Source organism: Podarcis erhardii (genome assembly GCF_964252035.2).
Source record: "Podarcis erhardii genome assembly, chromosome: 5".
Lineage (NCBI taxonomy): Eukaryota > Metazoa > Chordata > Lepidosauria > Squamata > Lacertidae > Podarcis > Podarcis erhardii.
In genome coordinates, this window is record NC_138509.1 from 98,392,655 (window position 1) to 98,411,946 (window position 19,292).

General features: G+C 49.0%; 1 protein-coding gene across 1 annotated transcript; it reads left to right on the top strand.

Moving 5' to 3' along the window:
* Positions 1 to 4,040: 4,040 nt before the first annotated feature.
* PDCD1 (programmed cell death 1) lies at positions 4,041 to 16,530 on the top strand. Its single transcript, XM_081862840.1, has 5 exons — positions 4,041 to 4,301; positions 6,824 to 7,120; positions 8,849 to 9,016; positions 10,267 to 10,301; positions 16,158 to 16,530. The coding sequence occupies exons 1-5, from the start codon at positions 4,217 to 4,219 to the stop codon at positions 16,374 to 16,376; spliced, it is 804 nt and encodes a 267-aa protein (XP_081718966.1). The 5' UTR covers positions 4,041 to 4,216; the 3' UTR covers positions 16,377 to 16,530.
* The last annotated feature ends 2,762 nt before the right edge of the window (positions 16,531 to 19,292 follow it).

The following is a 19,292-nucleotide window of genomic DNA, read 5'->3' on the forward strand; positions in this document are numbered from 1 at the left end:
CAAATGGCTTGAGAGAACTTTGAGGTCCATCAATTACCATATAGCATATATTCAACACAAAAAAACGGTGACAGTTTGTTGTTGACAAAGGACAGCTGGACATATAAAGGGCCCCATTAACTTCAGTAGTTTAGGGCCTCATCAAACTAAATCTGGCCCTGGGCACAAGAGCTGGAGTCCTTCTGCCTTCTTAATGTTGTAGGAAATTTCCCGGGCTCACTTGGACTACCAAACAAAGACACCAGCCAATAAATTAGGAGCAAAACAGCAGCCTGCAAGCCTGGTCTTTATCCCAGAGGCTGTTGCAACAGGAGTTCCACCTACCACATGGGAGAAGCAGGAAGGAGCCCAGAACAAAGGATGGCTCCCTCCTTTATCAGTTTTACAAAGATACCCGCAACACCCCTAAAATTACATCATGCATACATCACAAATACATCACAAATTGGGAGGGTCTGGCGACAGAAACCTTGAGCATCAAGGCTTGCCCCCAATCCTTCCCTCGACCTCCACCATACACCCATCAAGCGATGCAAAAGAGATATTTACATGTCCCTGTTTCCCAGCCAAGTTAATCACACCCTTTCATCTTGATCTGGGTTTACTACTGTTTCTGGAATGGCTCCGATTGCATGGAGCCCGGACAGCTCCGTGGTTTTCTTCGGAGCTGAGGGCGATGAAACAATCGCTGAGACGGCTAGAGCGTCGGTGGCAAAAAACTCACTCCGAATCTGACCAGACACAGGTTAGAGCTCAACGTCGAGCCTACCAAGTGGCGATAGCGACGGCGAAGAAGACTTTCTTCACCGCCTCTATTGCATCTGCAGAAAATAGTAGCAGGAGACTTTTTCAGGTGGTTCGTAATTTAACGGAACCACCTTTACCACCGGGGCTTTGTAAAGACCACAAGATCTCCTGCAACGATTTTGCAAAGTTTTTTGTAGATAAAATCACTCATATTCGGAAGGAGCTAGACACCACCGTGGGAGGAGGGCTGGGGCGGGAGAGTGCTAGAGCTCTGTCTGGTCAAGTTGCATGGAATCGATTTCAATCCATTACCCCCGAGGATGTGGACAGGCTGCTTGGACGCGTGAAACCAACCACCTGTCTCCTGGATCCTTGCCCATCCTGGCTAATAAAAGCAAGCCGGGAAGGGCTGGGCGATGGGCTCTGCGGGGTGGTGAATGCTTCCCTCTGTGAGGGAGCATTCCCAGATCCGCTGAAAGAGGCGGTCATCAAACCGCTTCTTAAAAAACCATCTTTAGATGAGTGGATGAGTGTTCAGACCCCTGGGCCCTCACTTGTGGGGTGCCTCAGGGTTCCGTCCTCTCCCCCATGCTTTTTAACATCTATATGAAGCCGCTGGGAGAGATCATCAGGGGTTCTGATTTGAAAGAGAGGTAGAGCTGGGTATCATCTGCATATCTTTCAAATCAGAACCAGTGAAGGCGGTGAAGGTCCTGTGTGAGTGCCTGGAGGCGGTTGGAGGATGGATGGCGGCTAATGGATTGAGGCTGAATCCTGACAAGACAGAAGTACTGTTTTTGGGGGACAGGGGGCGGGCTGGTGTGGAGGACTCCCTGGTCCTGAATGGGGTAACTGTGCCCCTGAAGGACCAGGTGCGCAGCCTGGGAGTCATTTTGGACTCACAGCTGTCCATGGAGGCGCAGGTCAATTCTGTATCCAGGGCAGCTGTCTACCAACTCCACCTGGTACGCAGGCTGAGACCCTACCTGCCCGCGGACTGTCTCGCCAGAGTGGTGCATGCTCTAGTTATCTCCCGCTTAGACTACTGCAATGCGCTCTACGTGGGGCTACCTTTGAAGGTGACTTGGAAACTACAACTAATCCAGAATGCGGCAGCTAGACTGGTGACTGGGGGCGGCTGCAGAGACCACATAACACCGGTCTTGAAAGACCTACATTGGCTCCCAGTACGTTTCCGAGCACAATTCAATGTGTTGGTGCTGACCTTTCAAGCCCTAAACGGCCTCGGCCCAGTATACCTGAAGGAGCGTCTCCACCCCCATCGTTCTGCCCGGACGCTGAGGTCCAGCGCCGAGGGCCTTCTGGCGGTTCCCTCATTACGAGAAGCAAAGCTACAGGGAACCAGGCAGAGGGCCTTCTCGGTAGTGGCACCCGCCCTGTGGAACGCCCTCCCATCAGATGTCAAAGCGATAAATAACTACCTGACATTCAGAAGACATCTTAAGGCAGCCCTGTTCAGGGAAGTTTTTAATCTGTGATATTTTAGTGTATTTCTGGTTTTTATGGAAGCCGCCCAGAGTGGCTGGGGAAACCCAGCCAGATGGGCGGGGTACAAATAATAAATTATTATTATTTATTATTATTACCTGTCTGGCACTCAGGTAGATTATCAGCTAGGCAGAGGAGCTGCTGAGTACCTGAGCTCACGCTTTTGGGGTTATGGCTGCCCTCACTCATGTCCCAAGCTGCCCCCCCCGCCCCAAACAGAACAACATTGGAAATGGTGTGGTGTTGCGCATTATGTGGTGCTTTGCGGAGACATTGTGTGTGTGAACGAAAGGGGGGGTGGGTGGTTGCACACTGTGTGCTGGAGGGGCAACCCCCCAATCGTTATAAAAAAATTTCTGTGACATTCCCAAACCTAGCAAGCACTTACGGGGCTTTGGGGTACAGGACGGAAGGCTCTTGCACCCTGCCAGGGCATCATGCCTCCTTTCCAAAGCCTGGCACTGGCTTTGGGAAGGAGGCGTGAGACCTGTGCCCTGATTTTTAGCAGCAGAATGTTTGGGGTGTGTGTGTGGTAAACTTAAGTTTTTAATGTTTGATGCAGTGTTGTTTTTAATATTCGGTTGGAAGCCGCCCAGAGTGGCTGGGGAAACCCAACCAGATGGGAGGGGTATGAATAATAAATTATTATTATTATTATTATTATTATTATTATTATTATTATTATTATTCACTGTATTTGGGGGGTTCCATTCAGCTGTCATCATGGATCATAGCTGTTGATCAATTCCCAAACCTTTCTGGCCCACCTATCCCTTGGTGCATTAACTTATCCACAGCGCCCCTTACCCTGCCCTATAAAAACAGCTATTCACTTCCCTGAAAGGAACTTTTATTTATTTTATTTATTAGATTTATGTACACTCTTCATCATGAGTAGAATACAGGATAAAAACATGAAAGTAAGTAAAATATAAGCGTGGAACATTAACACCCCTTCCCACAAGAGAAACAAATGCACAATGGCCACAATCCATCACATAAGTTAGGTGCAACGAAAGCCCTATATAGAAAAATCATTGGATTGAAATGAAAAGGGAATTGACTTTTTAAAAATCACCCAAACTTTCATCGCAGAAGGAGCTCAAGGCATGTTCAGATCACCTGGAAATGTTAGGCATGGTTTGTTGGCATCCATCTGTCTCAGAAGACAGTGGAAGAGGGGTGCCTTTGGGGCTGAAGTCAAACTGTTGGAAGGTTGCGGCGCCCGATGTGGCTGTAGAGGCTGAAATGGGAGGGACATGTTCTGTTGCAGCGGGGGCAGAGTAAAGTGTCCGGTTGTGCCTGGAAAGAATAGGTGCAATTCAGAGATTTGCGAACTACCTCAGTGAATTTGTTAATCTGAATTAGTTCACTCCAGAAGGGAGACCCTGGAGAAGTAGACACTTCTGGCCTGCTGTCTTGGTAGCTTTTGGTCACGACGGAACGGCAAGAGGGAAAATGTGTCTCTTCTTCTTGCTACTGCTTTCCTATGTGAGGCTGCTTCCTCCCTCGTGGCGTCACTTTCTGGCAACGCAGCAGTTTGCAAACAAACAAAAAATTGCGTGGGGTTCGAAATGTGCGGGAGGATGTCTATTCTCTCAGCCCGCTCTGCCGCCCTTTTGTTGTGGTCTCGTGCATCAAATCCTTTTGTGCTTGGCGCTCTGACGTTTCCTTTAAAGCTTACCCAGCATGTGAAACCCGCCGTGGTAGGAGGCAGAGAGGGAAAAATGGGTGGGAGGGGGAGCTTTGGGGTTCTGCGGCAGGCGGCAATGGGGACAGTTCAGTTCTGCTCCTGGCGCCGTCAAGTGGCTTCCACAGCAACGGTGGCAGCACGATTGCCAACTCTGCAGGGATGGTGGGCTGGGAAACAGACCGCTGATGCTCTTGTCTCCCAGCAGCTTGAATCCTGGGACCAGGGTGTGATTTCTGAGCAGCTCCGACCAGCTTTCCCGAGGGGACAATGGAGAGCCTACACCAGGTGCAGTGGGCTGGAATGGCCTTATTGCTACTTTTCTGCCGGTCTCCTCTCCTCGCCAAGCAGTCTGGTATGTAACCGGTGTGCTCATCCGAATGAGACTTCTGTTGCTGTAACTCCCAAGGATTGGGCAGGAGGTGAATTCTCAGGGGAGACTGAGGCAGGTCTATGGACCGTGTCAAGGGGCTGGGAGCTGGGGGGCATGGTTATACAGTGGTACCTCGGGTTACAGACGCTTCAGGTTACATACGCTTCAGGTTACAGACTCCGCTAACCCAGAAATAGTGCTTCAGGTTAAGAACTTTGCTTCAGGATGAGAACAGAAATTGTGCGGTGGCAGCACGAGGCCCCATTAGCTAAAGTGGTAACTCAGGTTAAGAACAGTTTCAGGTTAAGAACAGACCTCCAGAACGAATTAAGTACTTAACCCGAGGTACCACTGTACAGTGGTCCCACTCCTTCCTCCTGGGCCGTGTCCAGAAAGCGGTGTTGGGGGATGAGTGTTCAGACCCCTGGGCTCTCACTTGTGGGGTGCCTCAGGGTTCCGTCCTCTCCCCCATGCTTTTTAATATCTATATGAAGCCGCTGGGAGAGATCATCAGAGGGTTTGGGCTAGGTGTCCATCAGTATGCAGATGATATCCAGCTCTACCTCTCTTTTAAATCAGAACCAGTGAAGGTGGTAAAGGTCCTGTGTGAGTGTCTGGAGGTGGTTGGAGGATGGAAGGTGGCTAACGGATTAAGGTTGAATCCTGACAAGACAGAAGTACTGTTTTTTTGGGGGGACAGGAGGGCTCCCTGGTCCTGAATGGGGTAACTGTGCCCCTGAAGGACCAGGTGCGCAGCCTGGGAGTCATTTTGGACTCGCAGCTGTCCATGGAGGCGCAGGTCAATTCTGTGTCCAGGGCAGCTGTTTCCCAGCTCCGTCCGGTACGCCGGATGAGACCCTACCTGCCCGTGGACTGTCTCACCAGAGTGGTGCATGCTCTAGCTATCTCCCGCTTGGACTACTGCAATGCGCTCTACGTGGGGCTACCTTTGAAGGTGACTCAAAAACTGCAATTCAGAATGCGGCAGCAAGACTGGTGACTGGGAACGGCCGCCAAGACCACATAACACTGGTCCTGAAAGGCCTACATTGGCTCCCAGGACATTTCCGAGCACAATTCAAAGTGTTGGTGCTGACCTTTAAAGCCCTAAACAGCCTTGGCCCAGTAGACCTGAAGGAGCATCTCCACCCCCATTGTTCAGCCCAGACACTGAGGTCCAGCTCCGAGACCCTTCTGGCAGTTCTCTCCCTCCGAGAAGCGAGGTTACAGGGAACCAGGCAGAGGGCCTTCTCAGTGGTGGCACCTGCCCTGTGGAACACCCTCCCGACAGATGTCAAGGAAATATACAACTATCTGACTTTTAGAAGACATCTGAAGGCAGCCCATTTTAGGGGAGCTTTTAATATTTGATTAATTATTGTATTTTAATATTTTGCTGGAAGCCACCCAGAGTGGCTGGGGAAACCCAGCCAGATAGGTGGGGTATAAATAAATTATTATTATTATTATTATTATTATTATTATTATTATTATTATTGGCGTCGAAGTCTATGCTCTGGATGCTGGTTGTTTGGGGAGAAACTGTAGAGGTCGACTACAAGCTCTTTTTGCAGACTTCCCAGGGGGGTCTGGTTGTGCACCTAGGAAGGCAGATGTCGGACCGCATGGGCCTCTGATCTGAACCAGAAAGGTCGTTATTATGTGCTCAATTAACAGAGGAAAAAGAAAAGTAGAAAATTCATGAACTCAAGCTAGGGGGTGGTTTGCCACAGTGGAAAATCATCTTGCGGAACTCATTGCTCCATGATGTTGCTGCCGCCACTACTCTCAGGACAATTCAACAGCCACAGAATGCAGGTGGCCAGCTCTGGATGGCCAACCAGACCCTTTATCATCTTAGGCCCCTCCTCTACACATCTTCTAGCTTGTCAATATCTTTCTTAAAGTTTGGAGCTCAGAAGTGGAGTATCCAAACTGAATCAGGGTTTCTCAGCTCCGCTTCGATAATCAATATTATTTATACCCACCCATCTGGTTGAGTTTCCCCAGCCACTCTGGGCAGCTCCTAATCAAGTGTCAAAAACAATGCAGCATTAAATATTAAAAACTTCCCTAAACAGGGCTGCCTTCATATGTCTTTTAAAGATAAGATAGAATAATTTATAATAATTATACACTTTGCTTCGAATCCCCACGACGGGGTGAGCTTCCGTTGCTCGGTCCCTGCTCCTGCCAACCTAGCAGTTCGAAAGCATGAAGTGCAAGTAGATAAATAGGTACAACTCTGGTGGGAAGGTAAATAACATTTCCGTGCGCTGCTCTGGTTCGCCAGAAGCGGCTTAGTCATGCTGACCACATGACCGGGAAGCTGTCTGCGGACAAACGCCAGCTCCCTCGGCCAGTAAAGCGAGATGAGCGCCGCAACCCCAGAGTCTGGACTTAATGGTCGGGGTCCCTTTACCTTTACCTTTACCTTTACCAGTTAAACCGAGCCAAGCTTGCTGTGCTGATTATACACTTTGCTTTTGGTCTCTTTTTGCCAGCAACCTTTTGTCCATCGCAGTTAGATAAACCAATGGGAGCGACGGCCAGGTTCACCTGTCGCTTGTCGGAGACCGTTCAACATTATTCCCTTAACTGGTACAAATTGGGTGATGACAAGCAGCCAAAATTACTGGACCTTGGAAAAAGGAAGTATAGCCCCACCATGCTGAACGCGACGACCTTTGAAATTAAAATCTCGGACTTAGAGATGAACGATAGCGGGACCTACTTCTGTGGCCTCATCTGTCCCTCGTTGAAGTTGACAGAAAGCAACAGGGCCAACCTCACAGTAACAGGTTTGATACAAGTCCTTCTGGTGCTTTATGGGTGTGAATGGGTGAGAGAGTGGCAAATGCCATTCATTGTCAGCAGCAGCAGAACTGATGTATGTTGGGGAATGCACAACATTTATTTATTTTTCAAACAAAACTCGTGCACCGCTTCATTGTAAGACGCAAAAACCTCAAAGCGGTTTACGGAAAAAACGATGAAACAATAAAATCACCAGTAAGAAAAATTTGCAACAATAATCTGAGAGTTGAAAGAACTACAGATTAAACCTCAAAGCAACTTTTAAAACTGCTTTGTTGTTGCTGTTTAGTTGTTTAGTCGTGTCCAACTGGCTTACCTAAACAAAAATGTTTCTACCGAAAATTGTACCATGGAAATCAATAATCAAGGATTTCCAAAAGGGTAGGTAATACAGTGGTACCTCGGGTTACATAAGCTTCAGGTTACAGACTCCGCTAACCCATAAATAGTGCTTCAGGTTAAGAACTTTGCTTCAGGGTGAGAACAGAAATTGTGCTTTGGCGGCGCGGCGGCAGCAGGAGGCCCCATTGACTAAAGTGGTGCTTCAGGTTAAGAACAGTTTCAGGTTAAGAACGGACCTCCGGAATGAATTAAGTACTTAACCTGAGGTACCACTGTAGCACACCAAAAGATTGAGTCATCCTATTTTCCCATGGGGGTCTGAACTGACAGTGTCTGATCAGGAATGAGACCTTGGCGTCATTGTGGATAGCTCAGTGAAGACGTACCTGGAGATTCTTGCTAGCTTCCAAGTAGATTGATTAACTGGCTCAGTTTATGGGCTTATCCTATATACCGTATTTTTCACTCTATAGGACCCACCGGACCATAGGACGCACTGGACCATAGGAGGGGGAGGATAGGAAAAAATAAATTCTCCCCCTCTCTGCTCAGTGCCCCTTCAGCGAAGCGGCAGGAGAAACGGAGCCCCTTCCATTTCTCCTCCCGCTTCGCTGAAGGGGTGCTGCGCAGAGAGGGAAAACTGCAGCGCCTCTCCAGCGAAGCGAAGCCTGGAGAGCAAGAGGGATCGGTGTGCACCGAACCCTCTCGCTCTCCAGGCTTCAGGCGGCTATCCGCAAGCCTTCGGAGCACAGCGGGAACTCTTGCTGTGCTTGGAAGGCTTGTGGATAGCTTCCTGAAGCCCCCGGAGCACAGCGGGAGATCGCACTGCGCTCCGGGGGCTTCAGGTGGCTTCAGCGAAAGCAACGCGAAGCGTCAGGAGCACGGGGGGAGCTCTCCCTCTGCGCTTCGGAGGCTTCGCGTTGCTATCGCTGAAGCCAAGGAGCCTGCATTCGCTCCATAAGACGCGCACACATTTCCCCTTCATTTTTGAAGGCGAAAAAGTGCGTCTTATAGAGCGAAAAATACGGAAATACAAATATAGGACATGAAAAGATGGATCATCAACGTGTCAACCTTGGTCATTTTAAAGCACAGACAGGTTGATGGCAAACGGGAGCAATTATTTTAGTGGCCTTGACCTCATGCCTGATCGCAGTCACGTAGACTCAGAAGTAAATCATATCAACATTATTGGAACCAAGGCTGCTCCCAGACTGTCCCTGTTATGTGGGTGAGAGTCAGCCCCACACTCTCTGCAGTGACTCTTGGAATAGTGCTAAGCATGATCCTCTTATGCTGGATTAGCCTTGGGATGGACCCAAAATTTTGGAGCCAGTCAGTGACTTTGCTTTTCTGCTTCCAACCCTCAGAGAAACAACTTGAGGCTGGACTACCGTCGGAGGAGACGAAGCCTGGATTGCCGTCAGAGGAGAGGGAGGATCACGGAGAGATCCTCCTTGCTGTTGTCGGAGTTGGACTGTTTCTGGTGCTCCCTGTTTTGTGTTACTACCTCTTTAACCTCATTCAGAGAAGGCAAGGTGGGCGTCTCACCTGCTTGGCCCAATTTCCTCTCTCCTGGGCATCTTATATAAGAGGGGTGGCCAAATCCCAAGAGACTGCGATCTACTCGCAAAGGCTGGCAGTGATCTACCCCCTTTTGGGGGTTCAGGTCAAAGTTGTTGAACTTTTTTTAAGGCACTTTTTTTAGGGGAGCCAAATTTATTGAACTCACAGACGTCCAGTGATCATCTGAAGGCAGCCCTGTTCAGGGACGTTTTTAATATTTAATGCTGTATTGTTTTTAATACTTGATTGGGAGCCGCCCAGAGTGGCTGGGGAAACTCAGCCAGATGGGTGGGGTATTAATAATAATAATAATAATAATAATAATAATAATAATAATAATAAAAAAAACGGTAGATCATTGGATGCGCCTGTTAAATAATAATAATAATAATAATAATAATAATAATAATAATAATAATAATCATACCCTGCCCATCTGGCTGCGTTTCCCCAGCCACTATGGGCAGCTCCCAACAGAATACAGCAGTACCTCGAGTTACAAACGCCTCAGGTTACAAACAAATCAGGTTACAAACTCTGCTAACCTGGAAGAGTTACCTCGAGTTGAGAACTTTGCCCCAGGATGAGAACGGAAATCGTGTGCCGGCAGCACAGAGGCAGCAAGAGGCCTGATTAGCAAAAGCCCGCCTCTAGTTAAGAACAGTTTCAGGTTAAGAACGGAACTCTGGAACGAATTAAGTCTGTAACTAGAGCTACCACTGTATTAAAAACATGTTAAAACATCAAACATTTAAAACTTCCCTAAACAGGGCTGCCTTCAGATGTCTTCTAAAAGTCAGATAGTTGTTTATTTCCTTGACATCTGATGGGAGGGTGTTCCACAGGGCAGGCACCACTACCGAGAAGGCCCTCTGCCTGATTCTCTGCAACCTCACTTCTCGCAATGAGGGAACCACCATAAGGCCCTCGGAGCTGGGCCTAAGTGTCCGGGCAGAACAATGGGGGGTGGAGATGCTCCTTCAGGTATACTAGACTGAGGCCGTTTCAGGCTTTAAAGATCAGCACCAACACTTTGAATTGTGCTCGGAAACGTACTGGGAGCCAATGTAGTTCTTTTAGGACTGGTGTTATATGGTCCCGGCAACCGTTCCCAGTCACCAGTCTGGCAACCATATTCTGGATGAGTTGTAGTTTCTGAGTCACCTTCAAAGGTAGCCCCATGCTCAACACATGAATTCTAACCGCTTGTATCCTTTTGCAGAGGAAGAAAAACTTCAGGATGAAAATGCTCCCTTGGTAAGTTCCCTTTTGCTCAGAGAGCTTCGCTTGCTGTTGGCCCCTTCTGACGCTGGCACTTGGCTGATGCAATTCAAACCACATCCTGTTTGGCCCCCAACGCTCTTTCGTACAGATACAGGCCCAACCAGGCAGCTGTTCTGTTGCACGGGTATTCTGCATGATGTTTTATTTGGACACAGACATTAAAAGCACTATGATACCACTTTACATAGTGCTGGCTGCGTACCAAAAGGATTCTGGGAAATGCACTTTGTTAAGGGTGCTGAGAGCTGTGTCTTCCACTGCCTCCCGCAGTTTGGTCATACTCATGTTGGTCGCTTCGAGAACACTGTCCAACCATCTTGTCCTCCGTCGTCCCCTTCTCCTTGTGCCCTCCATCTTTCCCAACATCAGGGTCTTTTCCAGGGAGTCTTCTCTTCTCATGAGGTGGCCAAAGTATTGGAGCCTCAGCTTCAGGATCTGTCCTTCCAGTGAGCACTCAGGGCTGATTTCCTTCAGAATGGAGAGGTTTGATCTTCTTGCAGTCCGTGGGACTCTCAAGAGTCTCCTCCAGCACCATAATTCAAAAGCATCCATTCTTCGGCGATCAGCCTTCTTCATGGTCCAGCTCTCACTTCCATACATCACTACTGGGAAAACCAAGGCTTTAACTATACGGACCTTTGTTGGCAAGGTGATGTCTCTGCTTTTTAAGATGCTTGTCTAGGTTTGTCATTGCTTTTCTCTCAAGAAGCAGGCGTCTTTTAATTTCGTGACTGCTGTCACCATCTGCAGTGATCATGGAGCCCAAGAAAATGAAATCTCTCACTGCCTCCATTTCTTCCCCTTCTATTTGCCAGGAGGTGATGGGACCAGTGGCCATGATTTTAGTTTTTTTGATGTTGAGCTTCAGACCATATTTTGCGCTCTCCTCTTTCACCCTCAATAAAAGGTTCTTTAATTCCTCCTCACTTTCTGCCATCAAGGTTGTGTCATCTGCATATCTGAGGCTGTTGATGTTTCTTCCGCCAATCTTAATTCCGGCTAGGGATTCATCCAGCCCAGCCTTTCGCATGATGAATTCTGCATATAAGTTAAATGAGCAGGGAGACAATATACAGCCTTTTCGTATTCCTTTCCCAATTTTGAACCAATCAGTTGTTCCATAGGAGCTTCTAGGAGATCCCTATTCCCCTCTGGGCGTGATGATTCCCAGAGCTCCCTGGAATGTGGGATTAATTGTTAAACCCCTCTGGGAGTTGTAGCTCCATCCGAGGCAAATTTGGGGGAGCGATGCACTGGGTGCACTGGCGGAGGAAGAGGGGACATGGGAGCGTACCACCCCCGGCACCATCGGGGAGGGGGAGTACCATCGTGGCTGCCCCCGACATGCACCTCGCACCCCCCCACCGCACCGGGCTGCATTCACAAAGCAGTTTTTTTTGGGGGGGATCAAAGTTGTTGGGCATTTTGGGGGAATATCTCTCCCCCCCAATTTTTTGGGGGGGCTTTTCAAAGTGTTTTTATTTTTTTTAATCACCCTACTTGCTATACATCTGGGTTTTCCTGGACATTTTGCCGATTCAGTGTAAATCTGCCTTGGCACCATTTTCAAGTCCAATTCCTCCCAGACGTATGGCAGCCCTAAGTTTGTTCCATTTTCCTGATGCTCCCCTAACTGGTAATTTCCACATAATTTTTTTTCTTTAGCTTTCACACGACACAGAAGCCAGTTATGGAAACAGCAGAATACAGCGCAATTTCCCCTGTTATCTGCTTCCAGAAATAAATCTGTTTGCAAATAACACAGGAATGATAGAAGTGGATTTTACAATTTGCCACATCTCAAATATATGGATCCATTGTTGCTTTGCAGAGGTGCTGTAGCTAGCAAATGAGGAGCAAGAAATAAACCAAAACATTTATTGTTTAAAAAGCAAGCAGGAAGTTTCAGGATATGCACGGATTGGAAATGAAGCAGTCTGACTGCCCTGAAATGTTTGCTGGTGGAAAGAAGCATTGAAAGCGGGATTGTGTATGGCCCTTGATAGCCTCCTGAGCACAAATGACTGTGCAATAAAAAGGATGTTTGGGACCTACACATAGAAAACCAGCTTGTCTGGAATAATAGCCCTTTACAGCCGTACCTTGGTTTTCGAACAGCTTAGTTCTCAAACGTTTTGGCTCCCGGAAGTGACTGTTCTGGTTTGTGAACGATTTTTGGAAGCCGAACGTCCGACGGGGCTTCTGCGGCTTCTGATTGGCTGCAGGAACTTCAGCCTGCAGCCAATCGGAAGCCACACTTTGGTTTCCGAACCTTTTAGAAGTCGAACGGACTTCTGGAGCAGATTCCGTTCAACTTCCAAGGTATGACTGTTATCTTCCTGAGATGCTCGTTTTTCTGTGTTTTTAGCCACACAACTTTCCACCGGCAGCTTGAAAGATAAAACGCAGCCAAAACTGGCAAACGGATCCACGTAGAATTATCGTCGTTGAAACACAGATAAAACAAAACAAAAAAGCTTTTCAAACTAATATAAGCAATTAAATTGTGTGTCTGGGTTGGCCTGCCGAAATAAAAATGTTTTCAGCAGACATTTGAAGCAGTATAGGAAGGGCGGCTGCCTAAGGGGACCCCTAGATGCCATCCAGACTAACCCTCGAATCCTATAACAATGTTTTTGGGGAACTAGTGCAGAGGGTGGATAGGAATTTCAACCAAGCATTTCATCAGGCCCCCTCCGTCCCTGATACCCAAGTCCAACTCATTTCTAATTCTGAGGTCTGCCTAGAGCAGTGTTTCCCAACCGGTGTTCCGCGGCACACTAGTGTGCCGCGAGACGTTGCCTGGTGTGCCGTGGGAGGGCACACTCATTGAAATTAGAATTAGACTTTTGCCCCCCGCCCGCCTTCAGAAGAGGTCCAGGACCTCTTTGCTCCCCCCTGCCTGCCTTCCCGGGAGAGCGGAGAAACGCAGCATGTTTCTCCGCTGTCCCGGACAGCTTTTGAAGGCAGGCAGAGGGGAGCAAAGACTTTCGCCCCCCGCCCGCCTTCAGAAGAGGTCCAGGACCTCTTTGCTCCCCCCTGCCTGCCTTCCCGGGAGAGCGGAGAAACGCAGCGTGTTTCTCCGCTGTCCCGGACAGCTTTTGAAGGCAGGCAGAGGGGAGCAAAGACTTTCGCCCCCCGCCCGCCTTCAGAAGAGGTCCAGGGCCTCTTCTGAAGGCGGGCGGGGGGCAAAGGTCTTTGCTCCCCCGTGCCTGCCTTCCCGGGAGAGCGGAAAGTCTTTGCTCCCCCCCTTCAAAAGCCGTCCGGGACAGAGGAGAAACGTGCTGCGTTTCTACGCTCTCCCGGGAAGGCAGGCAGGGGGAGCAAAGACTTTTGCCCCCCGCCAGCCTTCAGAAGAGGTCCTGGACCTCTTCTGAAGGCGGGCGGGGGGCGAAAGTCTTTGCTCCCCCCGCCTGCCTTCAAAAGCCGTCCAGGACAGCGGAGAAACACGCTGCTTTTCTCCGCTCTCCCGGGAAGGCAGGCAGGGGGGGAGCAAGGACTTTTGCCCCCCGCCCGCATTCAGGTCCTGGACCTCTTCTGAATGTGGGCGGGGGGCGAAAGTCTTTGCTCCCCTCTGCCTGCCTTCAAAAGCTGTCCGGGACAGCGGAGAAACACGCTGTGTTTCTCCGCTCTCCCGGGAAGGCAGGCAGGGGGGAGCAAAGACTTTCACCCCCCGCCAGCCTTCAGAAGAGGTCCTGGACCTCTTCTGAAGGCGGGCGGGGGAACAAAAGTCTTTGCTCCCCCCCCCCCGCCTGCCTTCAAAAGCCGTCCGGGATAGCGGGAAGCGCTTCCCTGCTATCCCGGACTGCTTTTAAAATGCTGGCGGTGGGGAGCAAAGCCTTTCGGCCCCCGCCGGCCTTCCTGGACCTCTTCTGAAGGCCGGAGGGGGGGGAAGGCTTTGCTCCCCACCGCCAGCATTTAAAAGAGGTCCTTGGAGATTTCCCTATAGGCTTTCTTCTTGCGAAGCAAGCCCATAGGGAAATTCATCTTGCGAAGTGCCTCAAAAAACGGAAAACCCTTTCGTCTTGCGGGTTTTCAGTCTTGCGAGGCATTCGTCTTGCGGGGCACCACTGTATATATAGTCAATATAGGCAGAGTTAATTTTTTAAACATTTTCTAATGGTGGTGTGCCTCGAGATTTTTTTTCATGAAACAAGTGTGCCTTTGCCCAAAAAAGGTTGGGAAACACTGGCCTAGAGTGATAGAACACCCCAGAACCAGCTGCAGGAGAGAATGGTATGACCCTCCTTCGTATATCACTATCTCTGTACTGCTCCACTTCAGACTCTGCTCAGGAGAGGGTTTATCTGTGTGAATGCTTCCGCACATAAAAAGCTCCTTGCAGTTGTAGTAAACTTTCACATCGGGAGAACGAGAATTTTTCCTCCCTGATATGCTAATTTTCTGCCTGCGGGGTTTTTCCTGTTTATAAGGGGAAGTACCTGCAGACGCAGCCGGGGCAATTTGTGACCTCTGCCTATCACTCTCTTCCACATGCTGCAGAACCAGGTGGCAAGAATCCGGAGGTGGCCAAATGGGCAGCCCCACTTCAAACCGTAGGAGGGGAATGTGCTCTTTTGTCTACTCACCAGCTGGCATTTTAAAACTCCACGCAAGTAGACAACTAGCGCATCAGGGAGAAACATTCCAGCATGTTTCTTGTGGCACTGGTTTTCTACATGCAGGGAGCTTTTTAAATGCAAGTTGCCCATCTGCCTAGCATCCTCTTTCTGGCAGCACACAGCCAGAGCCCCCCGAGAGCCAACAAGCAGTGCGTGGAAGGACTGTTATTCAGGATTATACATTGCCTTTGAACATTTAATGATCCATGCATTTGTCATATTAAAATCACAGGAAGAGGCTGCTGGATCAGGCCGTCTTAAAGCTAGGGGTCAAAGTAAGAAAGACAAATTCTCTTTAGTTTGGTGCGACTTCATTGGTTTTGAAAAAGACATGAACAGGCCTCCTTAAAGGTAAAGGGAGCCCTGACCATTAGGTCCAGTAGCGGCCGACTCTGGGGTTGCGGCGCTCATCTTGCTTTACTGGCCGAGGGAGCCGGCGTACAGCTTCCAGGTCATGTGGCCAGCAGGACTAAGCCGCTTCTGGCGAACCAGAGCAGCACACGGAAACGGCGTTTACCTTCCCGCCGGAGTGGTACCTATTTATCTACTTGCACTTCGTGCTTTCGAACTGCTAGGTTGGCAGGAGCTGGGACCGAGCAACGGGAGCTCACCCCGTTGCCGGGATTCGAACCACCAACCTTCTGATTGGCAAGCCCTAGGCTCTGTGGTTTAACCCACACGCCACCCGCGTCCCTCAGGCCTCCTTAGGTGTATATAAATGGACATGGTTAGTCCTTTGAGGCCACCCAAGTTGGTGGCTGTCACTGCAGAAGTGAGTTCCATAGTTTCACTATGTTCCTAGTACTGAGTAGCTTCTTAAAACAACAACAACAAAAAACTGGCATTTTGGGGGGTAAAATCTTTTTTTATTAAGTTTTACTTTACAAATTTAAATTCAAACATTGAGCCTCGTCATTTAGGATTCCCTGAATGCTTTGACTCCCTCTGCCCTTCCATGGTTACCATTTTCCATCTTTTTTCAACTCCTTCACCCTGCCAACAGTGTTCTCTATGATACGTTGTAAAATTTCCCTCATTCCTTCTTCAAGTTCTTCTCTTCCTGGTTTCTGATTTTCCCGGTCCATTTCGCCATTCTGGCGTAGTCCATCATCTTCATCAGCCATTCTCCTCTGGTTGGGACTTTAATCTTCTTTCCATCTCCAAACTGGCCTGTTTTTTAACCCTCCCTCTCTTGCTGTACCTGAAGGAAGAAGGCCCTTCCGCCGTGAGCGTTTTCACCGTGGATTATGGGGTGCTGGAATTCCGGGCTGCGGACAACACTCAGAGAGCCCCCCACGAGCGCTTCGCTTCCGACCAGACCGAATATGCCACCATCATCTTCCCCCCGGAAAAGCCGGTCGCTGCCAAAGGAGGCAAAAAGACTAAGAAACCGAAGAGCTGCCCCTGCAGAGCGGAGCCGCACTGAAGGGGCGGAAGTGAAACCTCACCCTTTAAAACTTTGCATTCTTCCCGATTCCTCAAAGGTCCCGGGACCACACTGCAAGCACTGGGGATTAATTTGCAAAGTCAGAACATGCTGGGGCTCAAAGCCGCCTGGAAGCCGCATCTTCTGCACGCCAACCCTTCTGCATATGCTCAGAAGCACTGTTGTCATGGGACCTGTTAACGGAGAAATCTGAGGGCTCCCTTGGACAAAAAACAAGGACAGCAGCCAGGAATACCAGAGCAAAACAGCAGCCAGTAGGCATGGTCTTTATTGAAGACTGTCGCGACAGGACTCCCACCTGCCACCAGGTGGAACAAGCTGGAAGCCCCAAACAAAAGAGAACCCAAACTTTTATTAGCTGCTAATCCCCATGTTACCCCCCCCCCAAACTACATCACTAATACATCATGGTTACATCATGAAAGGGGAGGTCTGGTGGCAGTAATCTGAGCATCCTGGACCCTGCCCCATGGTTTTCCTTGCCCTCCACCAAACACCCATCAAGTGTAACAAAAAAGATATTTACATTTCCCTGTTTCCCAGCCAAGTTAATCACACTCTTTAGTCTTCATCTGGGTTTGTTATTTCTGGAATGGCTACCTGTCTGGCACTCAGGTATCGGGATGCCAGGGACTATCACTCAGGCAGAGGGGCTGCTGAGTAGTTGAGCTCAAATGTCTATATGAATTTCTGAAGTTTTTCCAGTGAGCCAGTACATAGATACACTGATCAGTGAATTCTTACATTTGGTATCGTGCAGCAGAGGCCCTTTGAACAGATAGGAAGAAACTGTGATGAAGTGTTTTGTGGGGACAAATCACAAAAGTCACAAAAGTGATTGTGCTGATTTTGGTGGGCTGCATGTACACGATATCTTCTGGAGGGGCAACCCCCCCCACAAGCTATACATAAATTCCTGCAACAGACCGAACCCAGGCTCCTGGGGGAAGCTGGCCTATATCCTCAGGTGCCAGTCTTGACTCGTAGTGACTCGCCAGAGCCTCACGCCGAGAAGTGGGTGCTCTGCTGACTCGATCTTACTAAGTCATCCACTTCCTGGGGAAATGTGCGTCTCTTTTGATGACATGGAGATTTCCAAAGACTGCAGCAAACTCATTTCTGGTCTGTCGCTGATTCGTTTCGGAAGTCTGCCCTCAGCCTGCCCAGGTGGAAAAAGCGACTGGCTACTTTCCGACAGAGCTGGGACTTGTGTGCATAGAATCCGATAACTGTAGAGCTGGAAGGGACCCTTGGGTCATCTAGTCCAACCCCCTGCTTTGCAGGAATTGCTGTTAAATCTGGTGCTAAGCATGGCCGTTGGGCGCACAATTCCTGGTGCTTTCATTTACCTGGGGGTCCTGGGAAGACCCCTGGCCCTCTGCCCAACGCACTGCCTGGAGCAGGGTGGGGAGGGGGTTAAATGAAAGAGGTAAGGGGATGGAGGGAGAGGCTGGAGTGTAGAGAGAGGGTGCCACTAGACTAGGACCTGGGACAGACCAGGGTTCAAATCCTCCACTTGGCCAGGAAGCTCACTGGGTGACCTTGGGACAGTCACTGCCTCTTGGCCTTAACCTACCTCACAGGATTGTTGTGGCGATTAAATTAGAAGCGGGGAAACCATGTATGCCACTTTGAGCTCCTTGGAGGGGAAAAAGAAAAGGTTATAAATGCAAGCAGTCAATCAATCAATCAATCATTCTCTGGCTGTAATACTTGGTTCGATACTAGGAACCCCTCTCACTCCTGAAAGAGCCCGACCATTATTTCTAAAAGTGTAGAAAACTATTTTGTCAATACAAGGGTTGGGTTTTTGTGTGTGTGGTGGTGGGGTATTCTGATTGCTGCTGAATACTGCATCATGGGATGTTTTCAAGGTCAGGTGTTCATTTTGTACTGTTTTCAAACCTCCTCCTCCTCCTCCTGTTTTAATGCTATTTTCAGCTGTTTTTAATTCTATGCTTGTAAATCCGCTTGATTCGCATGCAAATGGTGATTCTTAATAAAAAAATTCCTTCCAGTCGCACCTTAGAGACCAACTAAGTTCGTTCTTGGTATGAGCTTTCGTGTGCATGCATACTTCTTCAGATACTTAAATCATCATCTATAGGCCTTTTAAATGGAATTGTTATAGGAATCTATCTGCACATAAATAAAATACATGTATATATTTTATCAGCTGCCTTGGAGGCAGGATGTAAATATCTATCAATAAATCGGTCAGATCCCTATAGCTGTTTCAGCGCCTGATAACTTGCCAAAGTTCTTTCCACCTTGCATTTTCTGTCCTTTAGAAGTGTTCCTAGTTTTGCATGTGGGGAATTTATATTTATTTTTGGTAATTTCTCGCTGGGTTTGTTGAGCGGGAGGTGTCTGTGAGATTGCTCTTGCAACAGCTGGGCATGTTCAGGGCGAGGTTGTATCACACTGCGCCCGGGAGGCTGTTGTGATGCTATTCACACTTACGCAGAAACTGTGACTTGTGCTGTTCAGATTTCCCACTCTGCTGCCATTGCAAGCTCTGAGAACCAAAGCGCTGCTGCCCCTGCGGTCTGCGGTCCACACTGCGCCACCAAGCGCAAGGCGAACTCTGCACGTGGCAATGCCGATCTGTTACAATACATCATGTGGATACAAATGTCAGGCCAGCAGCAAGTGGGGAAGAGCATGAAAAGTTTCCGGGCTAGGAAACTATGCTGTGGGACGGCTGTTGTCATAAATGTATAAAGAGCAGGAAGGTGGTAGAATCACTGGGGGTTTTAAAGTAGAAGTTGGATGGCCATGTGTCATGGATACAAGAAGCCAAACGCAGCAATGCAGGGAACGTGTTGCTGTGGCAAAGAGCCGAAGGGAAATGCTGACCTTATATCCCTTCCCGGCTCTTGCCACCAGGTGCTG

Coding starts and splice junctions, on each gene's coding strand:
- PDCD1 (XM_081862840.1), top strand. CDS start 4,217: ATGGAGAGCCTACACCAGGTGCAGTGGGCTGGAATGGCCTTATTGCTA. Junction 4,302..6,823: donor TCTCCTCGCCAAGCAGTCTG/GTATGTAACCGG, acceptor TCTTTTTGCCAG/CAACCTTTTGTCCATCGCAG. Junction 9,017..10,266: donor CCTCATTCAGAGAAGGCAAG/GTGGGCGTCTCA, acceptor ATCCTTTTGCAG/AGGAAGAAAAACTTCAGGAT.